Genomic DNA, 26,221 nt, shown 5'->3' with positions numbered 1-26,221 from the left:
TGCACAAAGGCGGAGATAGCGGTCCTGCTGCTGGGTTGTTGCCATCCTACGGCCTCCTCCACGTCTCCTGATGTACTGGCCTGTCTCCTGGTAGCGCCTCCATGCTCTGGACACTACGCTGACAGACACAGCAAACCTTCTTGCCACAGCTCGCATTGATGTGCCATCCTGGATGAGCTGCACTACCTGAGCCACTTGTGTGGGTTGTAGACTCCGTCTCATGCTACCACTAGAGTGAAAGCACCGCCAGCATTCAAAAGTGACCAGAACATCAGCCAGGAAGCATAGGAACTGAGAAGTGGTCTGTGGTCACCACCTGCAGAATCACTCCTTTATTGGGGGTGTCTTGCTAATTGCCTATAATTTCCACCTTTTGTCTATTCCATTTGCACAACAGCATTTGAAATGTATTGTCAATCAGTGTTGCTTCCTAAGTGGACAGTTTGATTTCACAGAAGTGTGATTGACTTGGAGTTACATTGTGTTGTTTAAGTGTTCCCTTTATTTTTTTTGAGCAGTGTACTTTAAGTTACAGTATTTCCTTTATAAAAATGTTTACGACATCACAAAATAACAACCCATATAACATTATTATTATTTAGCTCGCCTCTGACCATTCCCCACGTTCTCTGTTAGGAATATTTTACAGTATTCGCTTTGGAACGTGTTAGAGTTTCGGTGGGAAAAGTCTCTGGAGACAAAGGAACCTCCTGTGTTCATTTGGAGAGGGATGTTCTCTGGATCTCATTTAATTAGGGCGGCAGGTAGCCTAATGGTTATAGCGTTGGACTAGTAACCAAAAGGTTGCAAGAATCGAATCCCCGAGCTGACGAGGTAAAAAATCTGTCATTCTGCTCCTGAACAAGGCAGTTAACTCACAGTCCCTAGGTCATCATTTAAAATAAGAACTTGTTCTTAATAGACTTGCCAAGTGGAATAAATGTTAAAAAAATATATTTTACAAAAGGGCGTGAGGTGTCAACCCCCCACCCCAGCAGCTCCCTCCTCCCCCTCTGTGGGTGAGAGAGGGTCTGGTTGAAATAAGCTATTTTTAAGCTGATCCTCACAGGACAGTCATGACAAATGCGTATGATGAAATGAACACAGGAGATAGGAATTGAATAGATCATGTTTCTGCCAGACAGGTCATCAGAGCGCGCAACAGAACAGTGTACTGTCTACACTCTGTCTCCTCTCGGTTTGTTGTTTTTATGAAATCATTTCTAAATCATAGCTAAAGTTTGTATTGCTATGGATACCGCAACGCGGTCAGCCTTTACGGCTGGGACTGCGAGTTTGTCTCCAGGATTCCTGTTAAGTAGCAGTTAGCTGCTAGCCATCATGAAAATGGAGCAGGCTAACACTAGCAGTGCTAGCCTAACACTAGCAGTGCTAGCCTAACACTAGCAGTGCTAGCCTAACACTAGCAGTGCTAGCCTAACACTAGCAGTGCTAGCCTAACACTAGCAGTGCTAGCCTACCGGTGTGTTTATCCACGGCTGGGAGCAAATGCTTCAGGTGTGAGATAATTTCCACACAATCATAAGATGAAGGTAAGGTGGAACTAGAAAATGGAAAGGGATTTGTCTGACCTAAATGCACCACCATCAAGCAGCTTAGGGAAGAGATCCTCCGGCTATTAGCTCGGCTGAGAGAAAAGGATAACATGCTTTCTAAGTACACCGACCTTACTGTAACCCAGGCAAACCGAATCACAGTTTTAAATGCCTCCTATAGCAAAGCTGTCGATGAGTCGGGTGGCGTTGATCTGTCCCAATCCAACGGACAGATGTTCAGCTCAACTCTGCGGCCCCGTGGGAGACTGGACACTCGCAAGGCGTAGGAGATCGGGGAGGCAGTCTGGCCACCCTTCATCTATCCGAGAAGATCTGATCCAGCTATCAAGCAGCTTTGCCCCGCTTGAGATGGATCTACCAGCCCAGGAAGTCAGGACAGATCTTGGGTGTATACACTCCCCCATGGCCACCACAGTTCAGCAGGTCTTTGACTCAAGACAGAAGGGTCTCAGGCCATCCTCCCCCCGTCATCTGTTGCTGGTGTGAAGAGTCAGGCTAGCCTGGCTCGAAGCCTGCGTCACCCCTGCCCGAGTCAGTCCCATCCCGCTCCTTCTCTTCCTTCCCCGTCGGAATCCATCACAACAACCATCATTGTGGGCAACTGGATGGTGAGAGATTTTGGCCTACTTATGGTCTGTGGACCGACCAAGGTCCACTGTCACCCAGGAGCCCCGTGTCCATGACATCAACTCCCTCCTGCCGGTTCTGGACAATATTGTCACCATCGTCACTCACGTACTGTAGGTTTTAACGATCTTCGTTTTAGGCGATTTGAGGGAGGACAATTTTTTTTAAACACCCTCACTAGAACAGGGAAGCCAGCTAGCTAGTTAAGCAGGCAAATATTTCCTAAAATATGTCATTTCTTCGTGGGTAGCTAGCTAACAATTATTTGTGGCTAGCTAGCAAGTTAGCCCTATTGAATTACTATGGACTTAACCATTCTCTGAACCTCCTTCTTCTAGCCAGGACAATGGCAAGAGAGACTAAACAAGATGAACACAAAGCAAACATTTTACTTCATAACTATCAGCTAGCTATATGTGAATTGTAAAAATGTAGCTAACCAGATAGTATAACAGGCAAAAATGACCTTATCCAAGGAAGATGTCAATTCTTTGTGGGTAGCAATTATTTGTGGCTATCTGGCTAGCTAACAGTAGTAGCTAGCCAGTTAGCTCTATTGCCTTCCTATGCGCTTACAACCTATGCACACTACAGTGGGTATTGTAGGCAGGTAACCATGCCAAAATTGAACACAACATGTATTTATTAACATATCAAGATAAAATATTGTAGTCAGGCAACATATGAGATGTGAGTTTATTTTCTCTCGCTTCAGTTCAAATAGTGGCAGCCATTTTGATTTCAAGAAAATGTGTCATTTTTATTTGCTGCGTCATATTTCTTTGCATACTTCCCATTGAAGCTTGCATCGATGCTTCAAAATATGTACAAACGGAGTACACATTCAATAAGTGCCCACCATGCTCCATTTCACATACTTTGATTTGAACTCATACTCCGACCCTCCCGTGCTCCAATTTACGTGCTTGGAGCACGGTAGTATGCATTTTGAGAAACACGCAGGATTCAGCCTAACTGCAGAGGTTCTAGGAATAATTCCAGCAACATCAAACTGTTTTAGAGACTGACAGACAAGATCTGGTAGTGCTCCAGTCCCAACAACATCAAACTGTTTTAGAGACTGACAGACAGGGTCTGGTAGTGCTCCAGTCCCAGCAACATCAAACTGTTTTAGAGACTGACAGACAGGGTCTGGTAGTGCTCCAGTCCCAGCAACATCAAACTGTTTTAGAGACTGACAGACAGGGTCTGGTAGTGCTCCAGTCCCAGCAACATCAAACTGTTTTAGAGACTGACAGACAGGGTCTGGTAGTGCTCCAGTCCCAACACCATCAAACTGTTTTAGAGACTGACAGACAGGGTCTGGTAGTGCTCCAGTCCCAGCAACATCAAACAGTTTTAGAGACTGACAGACAGGGTCTGGTAGTGCTCCAGTCCCAGCAACATCAAACTGTTTTAGAGACTGACAGACAGGGTCTGGTAGTGCTCCAGTCCCAGCAACATCAAACTGTTTTAGAGACTGACTGACAGGGTCTGGTAGTGCTCCAGTCCCAGCTACATCAGTTTTACAGACTAACAGACAGGGTCTGGTAGTGCTCCAGTCCCAGCAACATCAAACTGTTTTAGAGACTGACAGACTGGGTCTGGTGGTGCTCCAGTCCCAGCAACATCAAACTGTTTTAGAGACTGACAGACAGGGAGGGTCTGGTAGTGCTCCAGTCCCAACAACATCAAACTGTTTTAGAGACTGACATACAGGGTCTGGTAGTGCTCCAGTCCCAGCAACATCAAACTGTTTTAGAGACTGACAGACAGGGTCTGGTAGTGCTCCAGTCCCAGCAACATCAAACTGTTTTAGAGACTGACAGACAGGGTCTGGTAGTGCTCCAGTCCCAGCAACATCAAACTGTTTTAGAGACTGACAGACTGGGTCTGGTGGTGCTCCAGTCCCAGCAACATCAAACTGTTTAAGAGACTGACAGACAGGGTCTGGTAGTGCTCCAGTCCCAGCAACATCAAACTGTTTTAGAGACTGACAGACAGAGTCTGGTAGTGCTCCAGTCCCAGCAACATCAAACTGTTTTAGAGACTGACAGACAGGGTCTGGTAGTGCTCCAGTCCCAGCAACATTAAACTGTTTTAGAGACTGACAGACAGGGTCTGATAGTGCTCCGATCCTCTCTGTCAGAATAACCAACAGAGGACTTGGAAACCATATCAACTCCTGTAGAAATGGCACTGTGGTTATTGTGAGTGACCTAATTTATGTTTGTCTAACTCCGCCTTCTAGTGAGTTTATACAAACGGTCATCTCCTACCATACTGATAGATTGGAGATGGTCAGAAAATGTGGTTGTAACATTAATAATTTGGTTGTTATTCCATTGGTTACCTCGAGGCAGATGTCCTAGAGGCAGAGTGGCCCACAATCATTGAAAATGGGTCTTTTAAATGTTAGAGCAATCACTAGTAAAACCTTTCTCGTGAATGACCTCATTACTGAGCGCAAAGTTGACAGCATGTTTCTCGCTGAAACATGACTGTCTTCAGACTGCAGTGCCGCTCTTTTTGAAGCCTCCCCCCGGACTACAGCTTTTCATACTCTATGAGAAAATGGAAAAAGGGTGGTGGGACTGGCCATCAGCCTGTGTAGTCCGTCAAAGCACTGCCCCACTTTATTTACTGATTTGTCTGAACTATTGTCTATAAATCATTGTGTTGGGCGATTTTAATATTCATGTTGACAAAGAGACTCACTCCAAGGCCATTGAATTTATTAATTGTTTGAGCTTGATGGACTTTATCCAACATGTTACTGGGCCCACCCATAACCACAACCATACTCTAGACCTGGTTATTACCAAGGGGCTTTCTACTGGGCCCACCCATAACCACCGCCATAGACTGGACCTGGTTATTACCAAGGGGCTTTCTACTGGGCCCACTCATAACCACCGCCATAGTCTGGACCTGGTTATTACCAAGGGGCTTTCTACTGGGCCCACCCATAACCACCGCCATAGTCTGGACCTGGTTATTACCAAGAGGCTTTCTACTGGGCCCACTCATAACCACAGCCATATTTTGGACCTGGTTATTACCAAGGGGCCTTCTACTGGGCCCACCCATAACCACCGCCATAGACTGGACCTGGTTATTACCAAGGGGCTTTCTACTGGGCCCACTCATAACCACAGCCATATTTTGGACCTGGTTATTACCAAGGGGCTTTCTACTGGGACCACCCATAACCACAGCCATACTCTAGACCTGGTTATTACCAAGGGGCTTTCTACTGGGCCCATCCTTAACCACAGCCATAGTCTGGACCTGGTTATTACCAAGGGGCTTTCTACTGACATATCCTCTATTGTTGATGTTGCCTTATCTGATCACCACTGTGGATGTTATACTACCTTGTTGCCCATAGCACACGGTAATACTGAACGCATGAGTAAGAAACACTATCTTACCTCTACTGATTTTATTGAATGTATGAACAATACTCCATTACCTATTCGGCCTTCCTCTTGTGTTGATTTAGCTGGTAACTTAAATGAATGGTAACCATGGATGCCATAGCTCCAGTAAAGTCGACAACAGCCACATCCAAAGGATCCACATGTTGGATGAGTGAGAAAAGTAATCAACTAAAGAGAAATTGCAGAAAGGCAGAGCGGAAGAGGAGAAAGTCGAAGTTGCAGCTCCATAAGACAGCGCTACAGGGAGACAAGACGGACAGCTGATCGCCCTCGCAGTGGCAGACCACGTGTAACAACACCTGCACAGGATCGGTACATCCGAACATCACACCTGCGGGACAGTACGGGATGGCAACAACAACTGCCCGAGTTACACCGGCAACAACGTTGCCTTTGGGCACAAACCCACCGTCACTGGGTCAGACAGGACTGGTAAAAAGTGCTCTTCACTGATGAGTCACGGTTTTGTCACACCAGGGGTGATGGTCGGATTCACGTTTATCGTCGAAGGAATGAGCGTTACACCGAGGCCTGTACTCTGGAGCGGGATCGATTTGGAAGTGAAGGGTCCGTCAAGGTCTGTGGTGGTGTGTCACAGCATCATCAGACTGAGCTTGTTGTCATTGCAGGCAATCTCAATGCTGTGCGTTACAGGGAAGACATCCTCTTCCCTCATGTGGTACCCTTCCTGCAGGCTCATCCTGACATGACCCTCCAGCATGACAATTCCACCAGCCATACTGCTCGTTCTGTATGTGATTTCCTGCAAGACAGGAATGTCAGTGTTCTGCCATGGCCAGCGAAGAGCCCGGATGTCAATCCCATTGAGTACGTCTGGGACCTGTTGGATCGAAGGGTGTGGGCTAGGGCCATTCCCCCCAGAAATGTCCAGGAACTTGCAGGTGCCTTGGTGGAAAAGTGGGGTAACATCTCAAAGCAAGAACTGGAAAATCTGGTGCAGTCCGTGAGGAGGAGATGCACTGCAGTACTTATTGCAGCTGGTGGCCACACCAGATACTGACTGTTACTTTTGATTTTGACCCCCCCTTTGTTCAGGGACACATTATTAAATTTCTGTTAGTCACATGTCTGTGGAACTTGTTCAGTTTATGTCTCAGTTGTTTAATCTTGTTATGTTCATACAAATATTTACATATGTTAAGTTTTCTGAAAATAAATGCAGTTGACAGTGAGAGGATGTTTATTTTTTTGAGCAGTGTATGTTACCCCTTGGCCTAGTTATCAGAAAACACAACATTGATTTGAACTACTATGCAGATGCTACACAACTTTACATGTCTGTGTCACCAGGGGGATTTGGATGGCTCACAACTTCCTCCAGCTAAATCAGGACAAGACTAAGGTACTTATTGATGGAGCCAAAGCACAGAGATAGAATCTGGCTGCATATTTTAATTCACAGGCAATAAAGATATAACACCAGGTAAAAAACATAGGTGTTATTTTAGATTCTGAATTCAATTTCAAATCAAGCATTAGGAATGTGACCAAAATAGCTTTTTACCACCTGAGGTTCGTTGCCAAGGCGCGGCCGTTTCTCTCTCAAGCTGATACAGAGAGACTCATCCATGCTTTAATTACAAGCAGGCTTGACTACTGTAATGCTCTCCTGTCTGGTCTACCCAAGAAAGCCATTGGTCAACTACAAAACATACAGAATGCTGCATGCTGGTACTGACTAAGACCCGACAGAGAGAACACATTACACCGGTTTTAAAGTCTCTCCACTGGCTGCCTGTGAGTTTTAGAATTCATTTTAAGATTCTTCTTCTATTGGTTTTTAAATCAATCCACGATTGTTCACCCCGATACATGTCAGACATGCTTTTAAGTTATGTACCCAGTAGGTCCCTCAGGTCCTCTGGCCTTTTAACTATTCCAAAGCCTAGCGACCAAGAGGCATGGAGAGACACCCTTTAGTTACTATGCCCCTAGCCTCTGAATTGCCTGCCAGAGAACCTGAGAGAGGCTGAAATGGTGGGATTATTTTTAAAGAGGTTTTTTAAAAGCTTTTTAGCTTTGATTTTCATTAGGAATGTTTGTTTTTTTGTCGCTCAGTTTGTATTGTTATAATTTAGTTTTCCATCCTCTTATGTTTGTTGTGTAGTAAATATTTCAGTTTTTTATATTCATATTCATTTGTCTTCTTTTTTTTTCTATGAAAAACATTGCATTCTATGTCTGAATTATTAAAGCTTGATTTTTTATGAATTAGTCCATATTATCGATCCTGCCAAGGTCACTTATGTTTTGGAGAATTTGTGTCCGATGTGTGTGCCGGTTCCGAGAGAGAAAGAGAGAAAAAGAGAGAAAAAGAGAGAAAAAGAGAGAGAGAGAGAGAGAGAGAGAGAGAGAGAGAGAGAGAGAGAGAGAGAGAGAGAGAGAGGGGGAGAGAGAGGGAGAGAGAGAGAGAGAGAGAGAGAGAGAGAGAGAGAGAGAGAGCGAGAGAGAGAGAGAGAGAGACACACTGGACCTGCAGCCACGACATCATCAGCATGCGTAATCCCACCGCAGCCTGATTAGACCTGTCCTAGACACTCTGCCAGCATTAGAGGCTTTGTCCTAGCTTTTATTACTCTCTGACTTACCAAGCTGTCCGTAGACCTAGTGGCCTCATGGCTGGAATATAATATTAAATATGAATAACATCATCAGCATTATGAAATACTGTATATATATAATTTTTTTTATAATTTCATAATTCAATAAGAGGAACACCTGTTAAAAAACTATACAACACAAACATTTGTTTCTCTATTGTTTTTTCGAAGGCTGTTAAAAAAAAAGCCTAATAAGCCTTTTACAGACAGTTGCAAAGTACAGAGACTCGCAGTCATACACACACCCACAGAATCAAGCCTCTGCAAACATTTTCCGAAGAGGAGAAAAATGTATGTGGGTGGCTTGGGTTGGGTGAATAGCGCTGTGAGAATGGCTTGGTAGTGAATAAGGAAGCCGCCAAGCATGGTGAAATCATTATTCAGACGGCTGGATCTTCAGACAGGTATGAAACTAATGATGAGTTGGACAAATCCAGAGAAAGCTAGTGTTGCGTCTCAAATGGAACCCCATTCCCTACATAGAGTCCAATGGGATTTGGTCTAAAGTAGTGCACTAAATAGGGAATAGGGTGCCATTTGGGATACACACCAAGAGAAATGTAGCGTTATGACCGTAACTACTGTTCCCTGAAGGAGGGAAACGAGGTACATCATATTTGTGGGGGAGTCGCACTCTTGCTACTTTCGGTTGAACGATCTACAATCACGGCTGACAAGGCCAATGAAATCCACGCCTCGCCTTCTACAGCTGATAAGCGTGAAGATTCCTTCCTTCAATTTAATACCACACTTCGCCGAGCCCAAGAACGGGTGGAGCCAAACAGGTGTTGTACCTCATTTCCCTCCTTCAGAGAACAATAGTTCTAATCATAACGCTATCTTCCCTTTCAGTCAGTCAACTTCAATACAACATACTATGGGGAAATATAATCACGCCCCAAGCCGACCCCATACGGATACTAAATAAAAATGGACCATGGCAGACCAGCCAGACCTGACCCTGCCAGATGTAGCAGTCTGGGTATTGCACACAGCTCACTGCCTAGTGAAACTCCCCTGTCTCAGCCACAAGCACACTGGGTACTGTACTGGGAGCAATAAAACCTCACAAAAGTGAATGGCACCATCCCCGGAGTCGCCTCTTCACTGTTGACATTGAGACTGGTGTTTTGCGGGTACTATTTAATGAAGCTGCCAGTTGAGGATTTGTGAGGCATCTGTTTCTCAAACCAGACACTCTAATGTCCTTGTCTTCTTGCTCAGTTGTGCACCGGGGCCTCCCACACCTCTTTATATTCTGGTTAGAGCCAGTTTGCACTGTTCTGTGAAGGGAGTAGTACACAGCGTTGTACGAGATCTTCAGTTTCTTGGCAATTTCTCACATGGAATAGCCTTCGTTTCTCAGAACAAGAATAGACTGATGAGTTTCAGAAGAAAGGTCTTTGTTTCTGGCCATTTTGAGCCTGTAATCGAACCGACAAATGCTGATGCTCCAGATACTCAACTAGTCTAAGGACAGTTTTATTGCTTCTTTAATCAGGACAACAGTTTTCAGCTGTGCTAACATAATTTCAAAAGGGTTTTCTAATGATCAATTAGCCTTTTAAAATTACAAACTTGGATTAGCTAACACAACGTGCCATTGGAACACAGGAGTGATGGTTGCTGATAATGGACCTCTGTACGTCTATGCAGATATTCCATTTAAAAAATTAACCGTTTCCAGCTACAAAAGTCATTTACAACATTTGCAATGTCTACTCTGTTTTTCGGATGAATTTGAAGTCATTTTAATGGACCAAAAATGTCTAAGTGACCCAAAACTTTTGAACGGTAGTGTAGCTGTATAGGTTCACAGTATGTACAGTATGTCCTTACATCTGTCTCTCCTTTTATAGCTGACATACCTGCCTCCTCCGTGGGGCGACTGCAAGTCCACTCCCATGGACTCTGACTTCTTCAGCTCCTACAGCCTGACGGCCTGCCGTATCGACTGTGAGACGCGCTACCTGGTGGAGAACTGTAACTGCCGCATGGTACACATGCCTGGTAGGAGTCTCTCTCTCTCTCTCTCTCTCTCTCTCTCTCTCTCTCTCTCTCTCTCTCTCGCTCTCTCTCTCTCTCTCTCTCTCTCTCTCTCTCTCTCTCTCTCTCTCTCATTCAATGACACGTAAACACACACACAACCTGGTAAGAACTGAGACTGATGCATGGCGCACATGCCTGGTATGAGCCTGCCTCTGCCAAGTCCTGGCTCTATGGAGTCTTCCTAATTGAATCTTCTGAAGGCAGCTCTGGAACTAACGTGACTGGTTGGATAAAGCATTTTTTCTCGCATCACGTTAAAATCATCTATATGTGACTTTGTTGAGATACATTCGGTTGATTTGGACATGATATGCAGAAAAATGCTAATATTGGTCCCATGACCTAAACGCTTACATGTAGAAACAGTGCCAGGGAAACGAAACCTTTCTTTCCAGCACCATGGAGTGAATCCTTTCCACCGCTACACCTGGCTATCAGCGGAGCCTCGTCTGGCAGCAAAACAGTTCATTCAGCCTCATTTACTGCCTTTTAAAAAATACATAGCTAATATGGCTGACTTGCTTAAACTATGGCGTAAGGGAACGACAAGCCGATAAGAGGCGATCCGTAATTTCGATTAAAACGTTACCGAGCGAGCTAGGACGGACGTAGTCATTACAACTATTTGTTCAGCACTTTTGAAATGTACAGTGACAGAATTCAGAACATGGGCCGTTCTTACAGTATTCTCCCTGTACACCAAGTCAGAACCGTATGATAATTAAAGGGAGCATATCAGCAGACAATGAAAGCTCTTACAATAATCATTAATTACAGGCTATAGGCTACATGTGCACCACCAAGTCAGAACAGTAGGCTAAGTTATGAGGGTAAAGGGACCAAATCATTAGGGTGAGGCACATGGGCTACTAACAGCTTACTACACAACATACACGTAGTATTACTTTCTTAGCTACAGTATACATATCTCCCTGCCATATTACATCATTTATGCAGCAGCATACAATACAACCTTGTTGTGCTGTGCTCACTTGGACAGGGATTCTCTGCTTTCAAGACAACTGGGAAGTCTGAAAAAAACAAGGTTGAATCATGATGACGTCAGTGATCTTCAGGTCGGAGCTCTAGAAAGAGGCCCGAATTTCCGACTTAATATTTTGAGTTGCATGACCATTCAAAAAGTATTTTCCCAGTCGGAGCTCGTTTTTTCTTGTGTTCCCAGTTGTCTTGAACCCATTGAAGTCAGATTTCCCAGTTCTGAGTTAACAGTCACTGATTCCTTCCAAACCACTTGTTATTAAATTTGAGATTTACGACTTGTTGTGTAATGTTTATGTCCAATGGCCGATGAGCACCGATAAGTTTTATCTGTAATTTATCTTCATTATTTCTCTTCATATGTCAAGGATTAAAAAGGATTTGCCAGTAGATTGTAGACTTGATTCATGATGACGACTGCTAGCTAAGATTTTGAAAGTATGAGGTTGACATGATCAGTCCAATCAAAGCTACGGTAGATATAACGTGATTTGACATAATTTTATCTGTGGCCAATGAACTTGAGCCTTCTTGGATGGGCACTTCTAATGTCACTCTATGGCAGCACCCAAAGGACTTACATTTTTTAGCTCTACCCTTAGATTTAGCAGTGACGTAGTGTGCCCATGAGTGACAGAACACTGAGCCAATCACGGCGCAACTAAATAACTTTACTAACCCCTACGCTCCGTATTTTCCGCTGTTTGGCCAACCACTACAGAAAACACTGAGCTAGGCTGAAACACCTGCATTTTCGAGCTGACTCACTCAAGAAAGAAAACAATTCATTTAAGGACCAAAAAACTGACAGCTGTGCCATATAAATTGCAAAATTGCTGGGAAGAGATTTTTGATGTACCCATTCCATGGCACATGGTTTATGAATTGATACGCAAAACAACGCCGGATTCAAAACTTGCAACCAATAGAATGTTATATATATGGGGGATACAATCTTCCCAGCTCTGCAGATTCTGCTGTGAGGAGGCAGAGTCATTAGATCATTTATTTTGGTATTGTCCATATGTAGCTCGTTTTTGGTCACAGGTCCAGGAATGGCTGAAGAATTGTAACATTTGCCTAGAACTAACGCTGCAGATAGCAATACTGGGTGATTTGAAAAGCCATAGTCAATCAATCAATAATATAATAATTGTTTTTGCAAAAAAAAAATATTCTTAATGTACAATCTGTAGAAGCTACTTTTGTGAAGCATCGCAGCACAGTTGAAAAATATATGGCAAATAGAAATCCAAAATGGATGATGTTGAGAGATAGATGTGAGGGGTTGAATGGAGCTGAAGGGTGGGACTAATAACAAGATAACCAATGTAAAACATGCGGGATCTGTAAAATCTATATAGGTTCAGAAATGTTGTGAAGTAGCACAGTTACAAATAGAAATCAAACTGGATGGACATCAGATATAGAGGAAGGACTAAATACAAACAAAATATAACTATTGTAAAATAGATTGTGTTTGTAAAATGTGTATAAGATGTATAAACTGAAGGTAAAAGCCGAAGTGTTTATTAGTTTACTCCAATTGGGGGATCGGTGGTAGGGTTTGAGGGGAATAATAAAGGTACATTCTTAAAAAAGTATATCTATATCGGTATGTGTATGTATATATGTGTATATGTATGCATGCATGTATGTATATGAATATACACTGCTCAAAAAAATAAAGGGAACACTTAAACAACACAATGTAACTCCAAGTCAATCACACTTCTGTGAAATCAAACTGTCCACTTAGGAAGCAACACTGATTGACAATAAATGTTACATGCTGTTGTGCAAATGGAATAGACAAAAGGTGGAAATTATAGGCAATTAGCAAGACACCCCCCAAAACAGGAGTGATTCTGCAGGTGGTGACCGCTTCCTGGCTGATGTTTTGGTCACTTTTGAATGCTGGCGGTGCTTTCACTCTAGTGGTAGCATGAGACGGAGTCTACAACCCACACAAGTGGCTCAGGTAGTGCAGCTCATCCAGGATGGCACATCAATGCGAGCTGTGGCAAGAAGGTTTGCTGTGTCTGTCAGCGTAGTGTCCAGAGCATGGAGGCGCTACCAGGAGACAGGCCAGTACATCAGGAGACGTGGAGGAGGCCGTAGGAGGGCAACAACCCAGCAGCAGGACCGCTATCTCCGCCTTTGTGCAAGGAGGAGCACTGCCAGAGTCCTGCAAAATGACCTCCAGCAGGCCACAAATGTGCATGTGTCTGCTCAAACGGTCAGAAACAGACTCCATGAGGGTGGTATGAGGGCCCGACGTCCACAGGTGGGGGTTGTGCTTACAGCCCAACACCGTGCAGGACGTTTGGCATTTGCCAGAGAACACCAAGATTGGCAAATTCGCCACTGGCGCCCTGTGCTCTTCACAGATGAAAGCAGGTTCACACTGAGCACATGAGCACATGTGACAGACGTGACAGAGTCTGGAGACGCCGTGGAGAACGTTCTGCTGCCTGCAACATCCTCCAGCATGACCGGTTTGGCGATGGGTCAGTCATGGTGTGGGGTGGCATTTCTTTGTGGGGCCGCACAGCCCTCCATTTGCTCGCCAGAGGTAGCCTGACTGCCATTAGGTAACGAGATGAGATCCTCAGACCCCTTGTGAGACCATATGCTGACACATGCACATTTGTGGCCTGCTGGAGGTCATTTTGCAGGGCTCTGGCAGTGCCCCTCCTTGCACAAAGGCGGAGGTAGCGGTCCTGCTGCTGGGTTGTTGCCCTCCTACGGCCTCCTCCACGTCTCCTGGTGTACTGGCCTGTCTCCTGGTAGCGCCTGCATGCTCTGGACACTACGCTGACAGACACAGCAAACCTTTTTGCCACAGTTCGCATTGATGTGCCATCCTGGATGAACTGCACTACCTGAGCCACTTGTGTGGGTTGTAGACTCCGTCTCATGCTACCACTAGAGTGAAAGCACCGCCAGCATTCAAAAGTGACCAAAACATCAGCCAGGAAGCATAGGAACTGAGAAGTGGTGTGTGGTCACCACCTGCAGAACCATTCCTTTTTTGGGGGTGTCTTACTAATTGCCTATAATTTCCACCTTTTGTCTATTCCATTTGCACAACAGCATGTGAAATGTATTGTCAATCAGTGTTGCTTCCTAAGTGGACAGTTTGATTTCACAGAAGTGTGATTGACTTGGAGTTACATTGTGTTGTTTAAGTGTTCCCTTTATTTTTTTGAGCAGTGTATATATTTACCCCCCAAAATATATGGGGGGGATTGGAAATGATGCAGACAATTACATTGATGGAAGCTACAATCTTTCCGCAATATTAAGCTGATCCACCCCTTAAAATTAAAAAATGTACAAAAGAAAGCAAAAAAGAGACCATGTTTGTATGGTGGCTTTATTAACTCAAATTATTTTTATATTTGTTTTTACATTGTTTGCAAACTGCTATGTGACACGTATTAACGCCAAAATAACATATAAAACAGACAACCCACCTGCCCTGAATGACGGGTCACCACTTCCCATATTACGAAAGTACAAAATGCTATTCTGTGCGAGAAATAAATATTCCAAACATAGTCTGGGACAGTTGTGGAATGCGATAGATCCCACATTAAAACAACCACGAGCATCAAAACCACTTTGTTGCTCAATGTGGTTGACGCAACAGATCGGAACGTTTAGCTTAAAATGTTGATAAACTATTAGGCTATTTCTTCACATTATAAGTGCAGCAATGCGCACACGGCAGAAGGCTATAAGCACGAATGTTCCATTAGCGGGAAAACACCATTATCAAAAGTGCAATTATACATGTAATGCTTTTATTATAAAGGTGCATTTTTATGGTGAAATTTATCTTACCCAAACTTGAAACTCACGCTCTACACCCCTCATAAAGCGGAATAATGTGCTTCATTTTAAGAAGTTATTTGGCCACTTTAGTTGTGATACAAACCTTATTAAAACATATAGGTGTCACGTTCCTGACCTATTTATGTTAGTTGTTATGTGTGTTAGTTGGTCAGGACGTGAGGTTGGGTGGGCATTCTATGTTTTCTGTTTCTGTGTTGGTTTTGGGTCGCCTGGTATGGCTCTTAATTAGAGGCAGGTGTTTGGCGTTCCTCTAATTAAGAGTCATATTTAGGTAGGCGTTGTCACAGTGTTCGTTGTGGGTGATTGTCTTCCGTGTTTGTGTTATGTCTGCACCATACGGAACTGTATTCGGTTTGTTCGGTTTATGTAGTCTGTTTTCCATTTGTGCGTTCTTCGTGTTTATGTAAGTTCTCATGTTTAGGTCAGTCTACGTCGTTTGTTATTTTGTATCATTTCAAGTGTAGTTCGTGTTAGTTTTCCGTCTTGTCATTAAATTCATTATGTGTTCAAACTTCGCTGCGCCTTGGTTCAATCCCTGCTCCTCTTCGGATGAAGAAGAGGAGGACAGCCGTTACAATAGGCCTATGGGCTAGAATACATGATGTGTGCGACTATGATTCAAAAAATTTACAAATTAAATGCATTGTTTCTTATGCTGGGCATCATTCACAAGTTATAATATTTAATTGATAGGCTTATATTGTCACCCATCAAAATATTATTGATTTAATCTTATCTTTACATATACTAAATATATGTGTGACATTTGTTATAATTTAGAATGGACCATTATCATGCACCTGTATCGAAACAGGGTCAGGTGAAAAATAAATGTCACCTATACACTTAAAAAGCGAATTGAGGACACTTTTCCCATGGTTCATTTTCATGCCAGCCAGGTTGGCTATACTCCTGTTGTAAAGAGAAGCAATGTGTTTAACATTAGGAAAGTTGATCAATAAATATAGTAAGTCTAGCCTATAGAAAGCTGATGGGATCCTCCTCTTTTTAATAGAGGTCATCACTCTGTTTTCTTGTATAATTGCATAGCCTATAGAAATGTTGAGCTCATGAGATCTCATGAAGTGATTGATTAGATTTTCGACCACATTTGCATTGATGTCCGAGTGATTAGAGGGACAATAGAGTGCAGAGTAACAGGCAGTTAGTAAGATTAGTAGACTACTAATGACCATCAGCAGCATCAGAGCTTGGAGAAGCCTAATTACTGTGACTAAACATTCACGTGGAATTTCACTGCCTTCATGACTCGTGACCGCTGATGTGGCGGTAATACAGTCACCACAACAGCCCTACCCCCTACTGTACTGGTGTGTGAAGCCATTCACAACCAACCTACATTCATTATATTCTTTAAAACGATAATAAAACTATTGTGTAAATTGCCCTGCCAGCCCATTCCACAATTTAACCCTGTCTCGTCCTATTCCAGAGCAACGGTCTGAGGACATATCACTACACCGCAACACACCCTGCAGCTGTTCTGCAGAAAATCCTCACATTCCCAAGCATTTCTCTGCCGCTGCCACCACAACCTCTAACTTCTGTGATTTGCGATCCTTTTCTGCAGTACAATTAACAACCATGGCTATGAATGCTTAAAAGCCCACCTTACTGAGGCACATATTCTTCCCATCACTCTGTCTTGGTCTCTGCCTATTCACAGGAATCCTCTCAGGATCCCTCACCCTGTGCCCATCATCCTCTACCACTCTCTTCACTGCTTCGGCATAAACACTTTCTGTAACCCTGGTAACTTATATTTGAGAGTGTGAAGGTTTTCTCTCCTCCCCGCACCTGGATGTCTAGGTCATAGTAAGGAACTCCCCTCACCTGGATGTCTAGGTCTCAGTAAGGAACTCCCCTCACCTGGATGTCTAGGTCTCAGTAAGGAACTCCCCTCACCTGGTTGTCTAGGTCTCAGTAAGGAACTCCCCTCACCTGGATGTCTAGGTCTCAGTAAGGAACTCGCCTCACCTGGTTGTCTAGGTCTCAGTAAGGAACTCCCCTCACCTGGTTGTCTAGGTCTCAGTAAGGAACTCCCCTCAACAGGTTGTCTAGGTCTCATTAAGGAACTCCCCTCACCTGGTTGTCTAGGTCTTAGTAAGGAACTCCCCTCACCTGGTTGTCTAGGTCTCAGTAAGGAACTCCCCTCACATGGTTGTCTAGGTCTCAGTAAGGAACTCCCCTCACCTGGTTGTCTAGGTCTTAGTAAGGAACTCCCCTCACCTGGTTGTCTAGGTCTCAGTAAGGATCTCCCCTCACCTGGTTGTCTAGGTCTCAGTAAGGAACTCTCCTCACCTGGTTGTCTAGGTCTCAGTAAGGAACTCCCCTCACCTGGTTGTCTAGGTCTCAGTAAGGAACTCCCCTCACCTGGTTGTCTAGGTCTCAGTAAGGAACTCTCCTCACCTGGTTGTCTAGGTCTCAGTAAGGAACTCCCCTCACCTGGTTGTCTAGGTCTTAGTAAGGAACTCCCCTCACCTGGTTGTCTAGGTCTTAGTAAGGAACTCCCCTCACCTGGTTGTCTAGGTCTCAGTAAGGAACTCCCCTCACCTGGTTGTCTAGGTCTCAGTAAGGAACTCCCCTCACCTGGTTGTCTAGGTCTTAGTAAGGAACTCCCCTCACCTGGTTGTCTAGGTCATAGTAAGGAACTCCCCTCACCTGGTTGTCAAGGTCATAGTAAGGAACTCCCCTCACCTGGTTGTCTAGGTCTCAGTAAAGAACTCCTCACACCTTGTTGTCTAGGTCTCAGTAAAGAACTCCCCTCACCTGGTTGTCTCGGTCTCAGTAAAGAACTCCCCTCAACTGGTTGTCTAGGTCTCAGTAAAGAACTCCTCACACCTGGTTGTCTAGGTCTCAGTAAAGAACTCCCCTCACCTGGTTGTCTCGGTCTCAGTAAAGAACTCCCCTCAACTGGTTGTCTCTGTCTCAGTAAGGAACTCCCCTCACCTGGTTGTCTAGGTCATAGTAAGGAACTCCCCTCACCTGGTTGTCTAGGTCTCAGTAAAGAACTCCCCTCACCTGGTTGTCTAGGTCATAGTAAGGAACTCCCCTCACCTGGTTGTCAAGGTCATAGTAAGGATCTCCCCTCACCTGGTTGTCTAGGTCTCAGTAAAGAACTCCTCACACCTGGTTGTCTAGGTCTCAGTAAAGAACTCCCCTCACCTGGTTGTCTAGGTCTCAGTAAGGAACTCCCCTCACCTGGTTGTCTAGGTCTCAGTAAGGAACTCCCCTCACCTGGTTGTCTAGGTCTCAGTAAGGAACTCCCCTCACCTGGTTGTCTAGGTCTTAGTAAGGAACTCTCCTCACCTGGTTGTCTAGGTCTCAGTAAGGAACTCCCCTCACCTGGTTGTCAAGGTCTTAGTAAGGAACTCCCCTCACCTGGTTGTCTAGGTCTTAGTAAGAAACTCCCCTCACCTGGTTGTCTAGGTCTTAGTAAGGAACTCCCCTCACATGGTTGTCTAGGTCACAGTAAGGAACTCCCCTCACCTGGTCGTCTAGGTCTCAGTAAGGAACTCCCTCACCTGGTTGTCTAAGTCATAGTAAGGAACTCCCCTCACCTGGTTATCTCGGTCTCAGTAAGGAACTCCCCTCACCTGGTTGTCTAGGTCTTAGTAAGGAACTTCCCTCACCTGGTTGTCTAGGTCTCAGTAAGGAACTCCCATCACCTGGTTGTCTAGGTCTCAGTAAGGAACTCCCCTCACCTGGTTGTCTAGGTCTCAGTAAAGAACTCCCCTCACCTGGTTGTCTAGGTCTCAGTAAGGAACTCCTCTCACCTGGTTGTCTAGGTCTCAGTAAAGAACTCCCCTCACCTGGTTGTCTCGGTCTCAGTAAAGAACTCCCCTCACCTGGTTGTCTAGGTCTCAGTAAAGAACTCCCCTCACGTGGTTGTCTAGGTCTCAGTAAAGAACTCCCCTCACCTGGTTGTCAAGGTCTTAGTAAGGAACTCCCCTCACCTGGTTGTCTAGGTCTTAGTAAGAAACTCCCCTCACCTGGTTGTCTAGGTCTTAGTAAGGAACTCCCCTCACATGGTTGTCTAGGTCACAGTAAGGAACTCCCCTCACCTGGTCGTCTAGGTCTCAGTAAGGAACTCCCTCACCTGGTTGTCTAAGTCATAGTAAGGAACTCCCCTCACCTGGTTATCTCGGTCTCAGTAAGGAACTCCCCTCACCTGGTTGTCTAGGTCTTAGTAAGGAACTCCCCTCACCTGGTTGTCTAGGACTCAGTAAGGAACTCCCATCACCTGGTTGTCTAGGTCTCAGTAAGGAACTCCCCTCACCTGGTTGTCTAGGTCTCAGTAAGGAACTCCCCTCACATGGTTGTCTAGGTCTCAGTAAGGAACTCCCCTCACCTGGTTGTCTAGGTCTTAGTAAGGAACTCCCCTCACCTGGTTGTCTAGGTCTCAGTAAGGATCTCCCCTCACCTGGTTGTCTAGGTCTCAGTAAGGAACTCTCCTCACCTGGTTGTCTAGGTCTCAGTAAGGAACTCCCCTCACCTGGTTGTCTAGGTCTCAGTAAGGAACTCCCCTCACCTGGTTGTCTAGGTCTCAGTAAGGAACTCTCCTCACCTGGTTGTCTAGGTCTCAGTAAGGAACTCCCCTCACCTGGTTGTCTAGGTCTTAGTAAGGAACTCCCCTCACCTGGTTGTCTAGGTCTTAGTAAGGAACTCCCCTCACCTGGTTGTCTAGGTCTCAGTAAGGAACTCCCCTCACCTGGTTGTCTAGGTCTCAGTAAGGAACTCCCCTCACCTGGTTGTCTAGGTCTTAGTAAGGAACTCCCCTCACCTGGTTGTCTAGGTCATAGTAAGGAACTCCCCTCACCTGGTTGTCAAGGTCATAGTAAGGAACTCCCCTCACCTGGTTGTCTAGGTCTCAGTAAAGAACTCCTCACACCTTGTTGTCTAGGTCTCAGTAAAGAACTCCCCTCACCTGGTTGTCTCGGTCTCAGTAAAGAACTCCCCTCAACTGGTTGTCTAGGTCTCAGTAAAGAACTCCTCACACCTGGTTGTCTAGGTCTCAGTAAAGAACTCCCCTCACCTGGTTGTCTCGGTCTCAGTAAAGAACTCCCCTCAACTGGTTGTCTCTGTCTCAGTAAGGAACTCCCCTCACCTGGTTGTCTAGGTCATAGTAAGGAACTCCCCTCACCTGGTTGTCTAGGTCTCAGTAAAGAACTCCCCTCACCTGGTTGTCTAGGTCATAGTAAGGAACTCCCCTCACCTGGTTGTCAAGGTCATAGTAAGGATCTCCCCTCACCTGGTTGTCTAGGTCTCAGTAAAGAACTCCTCACACCTGGTTGTCTAGGTCTCAGTAAAGAACTCCCCTCACCTGGTTGTCTAGGTCTCAGTAAGGAACTCCCCTCACCTGGTTGTCTAGGTCTCAGTAAGGAACTCCCCTCACCTGGTTGTCTAGGTCTCAGTAAGGAACTCCCCTCACCTGGTTGTCTAGGTCTTAGTAAGGAACTCTCCTCACCTGGTTGTCTAGGTCTCAGTAAGGAACTCCCCTCACCTGGTTGTCAAGGTCTTAGTAAGGAACTCCCCTCACCTGGTTGTCTAGGTCTTAGTAAGAAACTCCCCTCACCTGGTTGTCTAGGTCTTAGTAAGGAACTCCCCTCACATGGTTGTCTAGGTCACAGTAAGGAACTCCCCTCACCTGGTCGTCTAGGTCTCAGTAAGGAACTCCCTCACCTGGTTGTCTAAGTCATAGTAAGGAACTCCCCTCACCTGGTTATCTCGGTCTCAGTAAGGAACTCCCCTCACCTGGTTGTCTAGGTCTTAGTAAGGAACTTCCCTCACCTGGTTGTCTAGGTCTCAGTAAGGAACTCCCATCACCTGGTTGTCTAGGTCTCAGTAAGGAACTCCCCTCACCTGGTTGTCTAGGTCTCAGTAAAGAACTCCCCTCACCTGGTTGTCTAGGTCTCAGTAAGGAACTCCTCTCACCTGGTTGTCTAGGTCTCAGTAAAGAACTCCCCTCACCTGGTTGTCTCGGTCTCAGTAAAGAACTCCCCTCACCTGGTTGTCTAGGTCTCAGTATAGAACTCCCCTCACGTGGTTGTCTAGGTCTCAGTAAAGAACTCCCCTCACCTGGTTGTCTAGGTCTTAGCAAGGAACTCCCCTCACCTGGTTGTCTAGGTCTCAGTAAAGAACTCCCCTCACCTGGTTGTCAAGGTCTTAGTAAGGAACTCCCCTCACCTGGTTGTCTAGGTCTTAGTAAGAAACTCCCCTCACCTGGTTGTCTAGGTCTTAGTAAGGAACTCCCCTCACATGGTTGTCTAGGTCACAGTAAGGAACTCCCCTCACCTGGTCGTCTAGGTCTCAGTAAGGAACTCCCTCACCTGGTTGTCTAAGTCATAGTAAGGAACTCCCCTCACCTGGTTATCTCGGTCTCAGTAAGGAACTCCCCTCACCTGGTTGTCTAGGTCTTAGTAAGGAACTCCCCTCACCTGGTTGTCTAGGACTCAGTAAGGAACTCCCATCACCTGGTTGTCTAGGTCTCAGTAAGGAACTCCCCTCACCTGGTTGTCTAGGTCTCAGTAAGGAACTCCCCTCACCTGGTTGTCTCGGTCTCAGTAAAGAACTCCCCTCACCTGGTTGTCTAGGTCTCAGTAAAGAACTCCCCTCACCTGGTTGTCTAGGTCTCAGTAAAGAACTCCCCTCACCTGGTTGTCTAGGTCTCAGTAAGGAACTCCCCTCACATGATTGTCTAGGTCTCAGTAAGGAACTCCCCTCACCTGGTTGTCTAGGTCTCAGTAAAGAACTCCCCTCACCTGGTTGTCTCGGTCTCAGTAAAGAACTCCCCTCACCTGGTTGTCTCTGTCTCAGTAAAGAACTCCCCTCACCTGGTTGTCTAGGTCATAGTTAGGAACACCCCTCACCTGGTTGTCTAGGTCTTAGTAAGTAACTCCCCTCACCTGGTTGTCTAGGTCTTAGTAAGGAACTCCCCTCACCTGGTTGTCTAGGTCTTAGTAAGGAACTCCCCTCATCCTGGTTGTCTAGGTCATAGTAAGGAACTCCCCTCACCTGGTTGTCTAGGTCTTAGTAAGGAACTCCCCTCACCTGGTTGTCTAGGTCTCAGTAAAGAACTCCCCTCATCCTGGTTTTCTAGGTCATAGTAAGGAACTCCCCTCACCTGGTTGTCTGTGTCATAGTAAGGAACTCCCCTCACCTGGTTGTCTAGGTCTTAGTAAGGAACTCCCCTCACCTGGTTGTCTAGGTCTCAGTAAAGAACTCCTCTCACCTGGTTGTCTATGTCTCAGTAAAGAACTCCCCTCACCTGGTTGTCTAGGTCTCAGTAAGGAACTCCCCTCACCTGGTTGTCTAGGTCATAGTAAGGAACTTCCCTCACCTGGTTGTCTAGGTCACAGTAAGGAACTCCCCTCACCTGGTTGTCTAGGTCTCAGTAAGGAACTCCCCTCACCTGGTTGTCTAGGTCTCAGTAAAGAACGCCTCTCTCCTGGTTGTCTAGGTCTCAGTAAGGAACTCCCCTCACCTGGTTGTCTAGATCTCAGTAAGGAACTCCCCTCACCTGGTTGTCTAGGTCTCGGTAAAGAACTCTCCTCACCTGGTTGTCTAGGGCTCAGTAAGGAACTCCCCTCACCTGGTTGTCTAGGTCTTAGTAAGGAACTCCCCTCACCTGGTTGTCTAGGTCATAGTAAGGAACTCCCCTCACCTTGTTGTCTAGGTCTCAGTAAGGAACTCCCCTCACCTGGTTGTCTAGGTCTCAGTAAGGAACTCCCCTCACCTGGCTGTCTAGGTCTCAGTAAAGAACTCCTCTCACCTGGTTGTCTCGGTCTCAGTAAGGAACTCCCCTCACCTGGTTGTCTAGGTCTCAGTAAGGAACTCCCCTCACCTGGTTGTCTAGGTCTCAGTAAGGAACTCCCCTCACCTGGTTGTCTAGGTCTCAGTAAAGAACTCCCCTCACCTGGTTGTGTAGGTCTTAGTAAGGATCTCCCCTCACCTGGTTGTCTAGGTCTCAGTAAGGAACTCCCCTCACCTGGTTGTCTATGTCATAGTAAGGAACTCCCCTCACCTGGTTGTCTAGGTCATAGTAAGGAACTCCCCTCACCTGGTTGTCTAGGTCTTTGTAAGGAACTCCCCTCACCTGGTTGTCAAGGTCTCAGTATGGAACTCCCCTCACCTGGTTGTCTAGGTCTCAGTAAGGAACTTCCCTCACCTGGTTGTCTAGTTCTTAGTAAGGAACTCCCCTCACCTGGTTGTCTATGTCTCATTAGGGAACTCCCCTCACCTGGTTGTCTAGGTCTCAGTAAGGAACTCCCCTCACCTGGTTGTCTCGGTCTCAGTAAAGAACTCCCCTCACCTGGTTGTCTAGGTCTCAGTAAGGAACTCCCCTCACCTGGTTGTCTCGGTCTCAGTAAAGAACTCCCCTCACCTGGTTGTCTAGGTCTCAGTAAGGAACTCCCCTCACCTGGTTGTCTCGGTCTCAGTAAAGAACTCCCCTCACCTGGTTGTCTAGGTCTCAGTAAGGATCTCCCCTCTCCTGGTTGTCTAGGTTACAGTAAGGAACTCCCCTCACCTGGTTGTCTAGGTCTCAGTAAGGAATTCCCCCTCACCTGGTTGTCTAGGTCTCAGTAAGGAACTCCCCTCACCTGGTTATCTAGGTCTCAGTAAGGAACTCCCCTCACCTGGTTATCTAGGTCTCAGTAAGGAACTCCCCTCACCTGGTTGTCTAGGTCTCAGTAAGGAATTCCCCCTCACCTGGTTGTCTAGGTCTCAGTAAGGAACTCCCCTCACCTGGTTATCTAGGTCTCAGTAAAGAACTCCCCTCACCTGGTTGTCTAGGTCTTAAATGAAAGGATAAAACCTGCAAGCAGTAGACCCTCCATGGAAATAGTTTGACGCCCCTTGCTTAAATGGGTCATTTGTAATTTGGGTGAACTATCCCTTTAACTAATCATATGTCTTACCTAAATTTAACCCAACCCATAATCCCAATCTTAACCAATCACATTTATTTTCCAAACTTAATCAGTCACATTAATTTCGGCCCTCGACGCAGAGCTGCCCCATAAAGATAAATAGAGATAGAGATCAATACTCGGAAATTTAAAAAAATTGCAAGGACATTGATATTGACAACTTCCACCATTTTAAAGTAGTCAACTGGGTGGGACTTCCTATGGGTTAAGGAAGGATCACATAATTCCATCCGGGTCATCAGGAGAGATCAGCCAATGAATTATCCTCATTCCATAACTGCAGGTGGTAGAAAAATCGCCAACCTTGGCTTTATACCTGTTCCAACAACACACTCCAGGTGGCAGTATGGATCCTTTCAGTTGGATTACTTAGATGTAGTAGAATAATAAAATGCACTACTTTAAAATGGAGATGGCCTCAATGGCCCTGCCCGTGCTCTCACAGATGCCATAGTGGGACAGATACGAAGAAGAGTCATCTAACTAAGTCTATGATCTGCCCCTAGAAAAATATAGAATGTTGGAAAATTCCACATACCAAGTGCTGAGTCATTCTCTCTGTCACTCACTATGGGAACCACCACCATCTTCTCTGTTACTGACACTATGGGGAACCATGACTCCGCATTCACGTGCTAGTGGGAACCAGGAAATTGACATTTCCGACTTGCTAACTGGTTGAACGCGGCATATGTTCAACTACAACCTACTAGCAAGTCTAAAACTTCAGAGTTTCCTAGTTCCGACTAGCACGTGAACGCGGCATATGTCATCCTCTCTGTCACTGACTCTATAGGGAACCATGACTCAGTCACTGACTCTATAGGGAACCATGACTCAGTCATCCTCTCTGTCACTGACTCTATAGGGAACCATGACTCAGTCATCCTCTCTGTCACTGACTCTATAGGGAACCATGACTCAGTCATCCTCTCTGTCACTGACTCTATAGGGAACCATGACTCAGTCATCCTCTCTGTCACTGACTCTATAGGGAACCATGACTCAGTCATCCTCTCTGTCACTGACTCTATAGGGAACCATGACTCAGTCATCCTCTCTGTCACTGACTCTATAGGGAACCATGACTCAGTCATCCTCTCTGTCACTGACTATATGGAACCATGACTCAGTCACTGACTCTATAGGGAACCATGACTCAGTCATCCTCTCTGTCACTGACTATATGGAACCATGACTCAGTCACTGACTCTATAGGGAACCATAACTCAGTCATCCTCTCTGTCACTGACTCTATAGGGAACCATGACTCAGTCATCCTCTCTGTCACTGACTCTATAGGGAACCATGACTCAGTCATCCTCTCTGTCACTGACTATATGGAACCATGACTCAGTCACTGACTCTAGTGTGTATCGGAGGCGAAGTCGGGTGCAGGAGAGCAGAGTGTAGTGAACAGGCGCACTTTTTATTCCGGTCCAAAATGACAGCACAAAAATAACTATAAATGTGCCCAAAACACGGAACATAGACAAAAAGTAATGCGTGTAACAATATCCACAATATCCAAACACACGTAACAGAAACAATCCTACACAAAGACATGACGGGGAACAGAGGAATATATACATATGGATTGATTGGGGGAATGAAAACCAGGTGTGCAGGGAACAAGACAAAACAAATGGAAACATGAAAAATGGAGCGGCGGTGGATAGAAAGCCGGTGACGTCGACCGCCGAACGCCGCCCGAACAAGAAGAGGAGCCGACTTCGGAAGTCGTGACAGTGCTTCTGGTTCCGACAGTGCAGTAATATCTAAAAAATAATCTTAACAATTCCACAGCAACTACCTAATACACACAAATCTAAAAGGTGTGAATGAGAATATGTACATATGAATATGTGGATGAGCGATGGCCGAGCAGCATAGGCAAGGTTTGTTGAATGTGATGGATTGTGTATTTTAGAGACAGGGGTGACTAGGCTGAAGATGAGAAAGACAGAAAAAGTAAAGCCTCTATTTTCCTGTGATCTAATCCTAACCCTATTTTCCTGTGATCTAACCCTACCCCTATTTTCCTGTGATCTAACCCTAACCCTATTTTCCTGTGATCTAACCCTAACCCTATT

The 26,221-nt window shown here is 45.6% G+C and overlaps 1 protein-coding gene across 7 annotated transcripts in view; it reads left to right on the top strand.

The window, feature by feature from the left end:
- Positions 1-26,221, top strand: part of LOC129842251 (acid-sensing ion channel 1-like) — a 96,939-nt gene that overhangs the window by 56,619 nt on the left and 14,099 nt on the right. For all 7 annotated transcript variants that reach the window (XR_008757517.1, XR_008757518.1, XR_008757516.1 and 4 more), the window contains exon 4: positions 10,128-10,278. Coding sequence is in view for 4 of the 7 variants with exons in the window: in XM_055910727.1 (XP_055766702.1) it covers positions 10,128-10,278 (151 nt within the window). In the remaining 3 variants the exon portion in view is untranslated. The remainder of the gene's footprint in view (positions 1-10,127; positions 10,279-26,221) is intronic.

The sequence above is a fragment of the Salvelinus fontinalis genome, unplaced genomic scaffold (assembly GCF_029448725.1).
Source record: "Salvelinus fontinalis isolate EN_2023a unplaced genomic scaffold, ASM2944872v1 scaffold_0027, whole genome shotgun sequence".
NCBI lineage: Eukaryota > Metazoa > Chordata > Actinopteri > Salmoniformes > Salmonidae > Salvelinus > Salvelinus fontinalis.
Note: the sequence above shows the minus strand (reverse complement) of the source record. Positions and strands in the feature narration are given on the sequence as shown.